The sequence below is a fragment of the Salvia hispanica genome, chromosome 1, assembly GCF_029641045.1.
Source record: "Salvia hispanica isolate PSC_SH4W2 chromosome 1, Shi_PSC_v1, whole genome shotgun sequence".
In the NCBI taxonomy this organism is placed as follows: domain Eukaryota; kingdom Viridiplantae; phylum Streptophyta; class Magnoliopsida; order Lamiales; family Lamiaceae; genus Salvia; species Salvia hispanica.
In genome coordinates this window covers 5,153,738-5,160,016 of record NC_142692.1, presented here as the reverse complement: position 1 = coordinate 5,160,016, position 6,279 = coordinate 5,153,738, and the positions used below count along the sequence as shown (strand labels likewise).

At 36.1% G+C, this 6,279-nt stretch overlaps 1 protein-coding gene across 1 annotated transcript; it reads right to left on the bottom strand.

Annotated features, from left to right (window-relative positions):
* Positions 1-2,666: 2,666 nt before the first annotated feature.
* On the bottom strand, positions 2,667-3,687 carry LOC125219781 (GATA transcription factor 4-like). The gene is made up of 2 exons (XM_048121842.2): positions 3,387-3,687; positions 2,667-3,295 (listed from the first exon to the last, which is right to left on the bottom strand). Exons 1-2 carry the CDS (start codon positions 3,591-3,593, stop codon positions 2,861-2,863), a joined length of 642 nt encoding a protein of 213 aa, XP_047977799.1. The 5' UTR covers positions 3,594-3,687; the 3' UTR covers positions 2,667-2,860.
* Between the last annotated feature and the right edge of the window lie 2,592 nt (positions 3,688-6,279).

Genomic DNA, 6,279 nt, shown 5'->3' with positions numbered 1-6,279 from the left:
ATCCAGAGGAAAACGTGGATGGTATAGAAGTGGAGAGATAAAGTGGAGTTTCTATTTATTTTTATTTAAAATTTTAAACAATGTTCCTAAAGCACTTTATTCTTCAGCAACAAATTTCGCTGGAGGGAGGAGAAAGAACGAGGGTTAGGTGGGTGAAAATGTGAAATTTATTCACCAATTGTACTAGTCATGGAGAAAACTAATTACTAATAGTTCATCGTGTCTTTTTCTAAAAGTGAATTGAAACTTTTATTAGTGGACGACTAAAATGAAAAACAATTCTTAATCCAAACAGAGAGAACAATTTATAAGAGTAAATTTATTAGATCAACATTCATATTGCTAGCGTTTAAACACTATAAGTTTTTCTAATCGTGGCGGTGCATAGTAATGAAGCAAAGCGCCGAAGCTAGGGGGTCAAGCCAACCAAAAATCGTTTATTCTTCCAAAGCACTACGATGGACCGAAATAATTGGGTTATGATTTCACACCCTTAACTTGGTCTCAAGTGTATATATATTTGTACACATCCCAAATCCAATTAAAAGTGATTCTTATACTAATACTTATATGAGTAGTACTCAATATTCTCGTCTAAACTCAAACTACTCGTACCTGTTTTGATTTGAAGAGACGCAAGTTGATATAATTATTGGTTTTCATCGCAATATAAACTTGAATAATATTCCCTCCGTCCCACCAAGTCTTTATATACACTATTCTCTCTTTTACATTTCTCTCCCACCACTTTAACTATTAAATACTCCATCCGTCTCATGTTACTTAAGGCATTTGTTTTAGCACGAGATTTAATAAAGTTGTGTTTAATGAGTTAAATAAAGTAAAATAAAGTAGACGTAAGAGAGAGGAGAGACGGTAAAGTAAAAGAAACAATAAAGTAGGTGTGATTTGATATTTTCTTTTTAGCTAAAAAGATAAATGACTCAAGTAATTGAGACAATCTAAATTGGAATACGACTCAAATAACTTGGGACAGATGAAGTATTATTTTCTAAAATGAGTGTTTATGTAGTGTTAGATTGAGCAAATACAAGTACTAAAGTAAACTTAAATACAATAAATGCACAATGGTGTAAATGCAAAACATCTGTAGTATGGTAACCTATTTATATAGGTTTTGTAAGAACTATCGGCATGGTAGCCCATTATCCAAATCCAACCCTGATGCCCTATAACCCATAGCAAAATACTCCATTCATTTTCAGAAAGTAGACTAATTTTATCATTTTAGATCGTCATTTAGAATTAGACAAGTTTAAATATGATTTTTTCAAAAAAAGTAATAATATTACACATCATTTATAATATGGGCCCTACAATTTACTAATACTCATTCCACTACCTTTCAATTCTCTCTTACCTTTTCCATCTCTCTTTTACTTTATCTGTTGTATACTAAAATTCGTGTCATTTATATTTCTTTAGGACATAAGGAGTATGAAAGAATAGAAGTCTCATTTTATATGAGTTATTCACTGAATGAAATGTCATAAAAAATTAACATGTGATTAAATAACATAAATAAATAAAAAATACTGCTTAAGAGTTACTATAGATAATTAAGAAAAAAAAATAGTGATTTCTGTATGTCGTAAATATACCATAATTTTATGTTTATCATAATAACACATGTGTAGGATGTGTTATTATGAAAATTACATTTTGTTAGAATGTGATAATATTCATAAATGCTTATCTACATTTATAACGAATTCACCAAATAAGTACTATGTCTGACATACATTTTCATGACTCCAAGGCTGAAAATTAATTATTTATTATCGCACATTGTATGAGTTATCATTTGAGTTATTTTCTTTAGATCACATCCACATATAATAGAAAAATGTTCAAACAAAAATAATTTCCACCAAGAATTTCACGTTCTTGCGTGATATTAGCGACACATAACAATACAGCATTTCCCCAAAGCCCAAACCTTTTTTTCAAATCTGGAATGGAGATAAATGGGCTCATTTTTATTGGGCTTGGACGAGTTTGCATTGACTTTTTTAAAACTTATTTTGGCAGTTATTAACTGGGAGTCTTTGATGTAGTGTACTCCGATATTGCTCACTATATTAAATTAATTATAAAAGTTATTATCAGAATTTATGAGTTGTAGGTACTTGTATATTGATCAATTCAGAGTCTCTCCATAAATGTCCCAGAGCCTCATTACTGGGTAATTCAGAGTGGGAACTCTTTATCTGTATATCTGAACTTTATCCATAATAATTTCCTTCCATATACATCTGACAGAACCAGCTTTGACACTTGGCCCTTGTCTGCATTTTTTCACAATTCTACGCTTTGTCTCACTTTATTTTTCATGAGCATTTTGCAAACTAAATCACCGCGTTTTCGACCGACCCTAATGAAAAATTAGACCCTCCCGGTAATTCGGGGCTTCGCATGAGCGGAGGATCCAACATACTATACAAATCAGTTAATTTCTCATTTTGGACTTTAAACCTAGCTATGCAAAAAATATGATACAACTATAAGATATTTATAATATTTTCAATCCATCGAGACTAGTTGAAGATGTGCATATTTTTATACGTGTCATAATAAAGTAAAGTCACACACTTTATTTATTTAATATATCATGCATGTTAATAAAAAAAGAGGAACATCTCATCTCATCCAAAACATTTTTCTACGAAAATGGAGTAATTATCCGTCCATATCCAAAACTAAATGAGTTGATAAAAATTGATTGATTGATTTATACTCCTCATAGAATGGAAGGCAATAAAGTCCAAAACTCCAACTCTCTTAAATTCATTCATCATTGAAAATTGAAAATCAACATCAATAAATGAGATCGGCGACGTCAGCATACCCTGAAATGGCGCCCATACGCCTCCTGCTGCTGCTGCTGGAGGAGCAGATCCTTCTGCCGCCGCAGCTCCAGAACCTTCCGGTGAGAGTTCGAGTGCTGCGTCAGCACGAACGTCGGGCTCGCCGCCGGCCTGTACTCCGGCACCAGCCTCCCCGACTTGTACCTCACGCCGCAGGCGTTGCACAGCGTCTTCGGCCCCATCGGCCCCGTCCTCCACTGCGGCGTCTTCTCCGACGCGCAGTGCGTGCACCTACGCGCCACCTCCGCGCCACTCTCCCCCTGATTCACCGCCCGCGATCGCTTGCTCCGCCCGCGGCCGTGGAAGTCGACGGACGCGGCCGCGATCGCGATCTCGCTCGCCGGAAAATCGGTGAAGGAATCGTCCATGTATGTCGACAGCCACTCCAGCTCCGCCGCCTCCTCCGTCTACACGAGAAATCAAAATTAGTAATTCCTAATTTGAGAAGGTACAACTGTTAGAGCATGCAGTACCACACAATTAAACCCTAGAACTCACCGGAACGCGGAAAATGTCGGTGAAATCGGTGGAGTAATTAGTAGGAATATTGGATGAGTCCTCAAATTCGGCGGCGGAGGAGGATGAAGGATGGTGGAGGAGGAAATCGGCGGTGGCGGCGGCGGCGGAGGAGGAGGAGGAAGAGAGAAAGTCATCGTTTGGTAAGTCGAGGAGATCGTCTACGGAGAGTCCAGCGTAGGCATCCATAGAGAGAGAAAGGATGAGAGATGTGTGAAGAAGCAGAAAGCAAGGTATAAATGATGGCAAGTAAGGGGGCAACCGAACGTGGGCAGAGTCAATCCTTCCATGCACTCTCTCTCATTTCCTCTATCTATAATATTATTATTATTGTTATCACTTATTATTATATTTGGTATTTCTAGGATACATATATATACTAATTATAGATGCTAGTAGTAGGTAGTAAATGTGAGAATTCTGCATGCTACATATATTCATCATAATTACAAAAATGATATTTCAAAATGAGCGATATTCATAGAAGCATATGCTACCACGTGCATACTCCTAATATGCCTATTCATAAAAAAAATAAAAAACTGAAAATCCTGCTTTGAATGCTGTTTGTTTAATTACCAGGCTCATTCCCCATTAATGGGATTGCATATATAATTTGCATATTTACTCCTGTATAGTGAAATTATTAGTGGGACACCATGGAAAACAAACCCATCCTTAGATAAATGTGAGTATTTGAAATGTTGTAAATGATACTTTTGGAAAGAAATAGTAACATACTTTTTCTCAAGAAATTAGAGATCATATATGTGTGATTTTTCACAAAATTTAAGTACGATTCAATAAATATTATCTTCGAGATATAGGTCATGGAATTGATGATTGATTATAAGAATAATGTATGTCAATCCATCATATATTCTGATTGGAAAGGTCATATACGTGTGATTTTCACAAAATATTACAGTACGATTTAGTAAATATTATCTTCAAGATATATATGTCTCACTCCACCATCCATATATTATGACTGATGGAAATATATATGGAGAGTAGCTTCGAGCTTATTGAATTATATTGTCCTTCAAATACTTATTGCAATTTCAATAATTGGATTACAGAAAATCTGTCAAAACACTTGATCTATTTAACAACACTTTATTGGATCTAGCATTTCATCAAACGAAGTGTCAACAGTCTCGACATTTGGCTAATTAAGTGTGTAATGTATGAACAAGTACAAGATTGGATTTATGAAGTAAAGTAAATATATTTGGAAAAACCGATCGACAATACAAAAATCTGATTTACCACATCCGCATGGGAAAAGTGCTACGTACAAATGCAAGATTGCAATGTCTCGACAAAATTTATGGTTTGAAAATTGGAGGAAAAGATGGATAAAATAGTTGCATAAAATATAAAAATAAAAAAAGGCAGTAAGAAATTCATAAGGATGCAAGAGGTCACGTGGCGACAGCTGGAAGGGGCTGTAATTCAGTGGAATAAACTGCGTAATAAAGAGGGGGCTAACCGCCCACACCGTACCATCCGCCCGCGCACACACGCACATGTTATATATATGGAGAAATTAATGATCTCACTAATAAAATTCTAGTAGTAAAGTTTTAGTAGTATTATAGTATTAAATATTAAACAAAATTAAAAAAGTTTGTATAGACCAATGAGAGTGAAGCGGAGTTTTTGGGCGACGTTGGAGACAAACATGAAAATTTTACATTCGGATAAAGGGAAAATTAGCGCATGAGGGGGGAGGTCGCCGCCTCCCGCCCCTGGATCTACCACTGCACGTACGTAGCACAACATTTTTATACAACAATAAAATCTATGAAACGGAACTCATGGGATCGAACATAGTGAAGAAGACCATCGCCAGGGTTAGAAGGCAAAGATGGTGCGGTGTCTGTGCCTAGCAACATATAATGAGCGTAAGAACAAAAGTGGAACACAAATAGGTGCATACACGCGAGGTGGATGAAAACTCGAATTTAATGAAGTTTTCTAGTCCTAATGGGGCCGCAGGGTTGGCCAACCCCACATGGATCAGCCTTATGAAAGTTTATATGCTAAATCAAATATGTGCGTGCGTGTGAATGTGAGGTGCTTGTCTATGCTGGGTCACATGGAAGGAGAGATGTGGCGCCGGTGGTGGGGAGAAAGATTTTTAAGTAGGAATCAGTACGGTCCGTACAATTACTTTTGAGCATATTTGGTGATTGGATGGCTTCCCATTTTCCATTTACCTCCACCAACATTCAACCTCAAATGAACCTACATTTTCCAACCCTACTTTTTCATTCAATATTTTTGATAAGACGATAGAGAAATGCATCCCTACATTTTTTTAAGCACTTGAAGTAGAGTCACAAAAAAACAAAACAGAAAAAGATGGGTGTTAGTGAAGTGGAGTGGAAAAAGAGTACAAGTATTTATTGAAGCATGTGAGGGGATAGTGGGGTTTCTGATCCCCAAACACAATACACAGCACGTGCATGTGCGTCTTCACGTGCTCCTCATTAACTACGTACTTAATCCTCTCTACCGGTTTCATGGGGATTGTTATTTTAACCTAAAATCACTTCTCTATTTCATTTAAATAATCAGCAATAGTTATCCATGTTGTAAAAGTAATGTCCGATCTATATTCTACTTTATTTACCTCAATGACGATGGGTTGTTCTTCTTAATACCAACGGAAACAACCATCAATTATACTTACTATTCTCATTCCATATTTTCTTGTGTTATAGTAGCACTTTTTATTGCTAACTCACATGTCAACTTGAATCAAATCACCTCTCATAAATAATTTTATCAAGGATTCTCTTCTATCCGCAACTTCGTATGGACATCGGTTTTATCAACTAAAAATTCATCAAGTTTGAAAATAATA

Coding starts and splice junctions, on each gene's coding strand:
- LOC125219781 (XM_048121842.2), bottom strand. CDS start 3,593: ATGGATGCCTACGCTGGACTCTCCGTAGACGATCTCCTCGACTTACCA. Junction 3,296..3,386: donor CCGACATTTTCCGCGTTCCG/GTGAGTTCTAGG, acceptor TTTCTCGTGTAG/ACGGAGGAGGCGGCGGAGCT.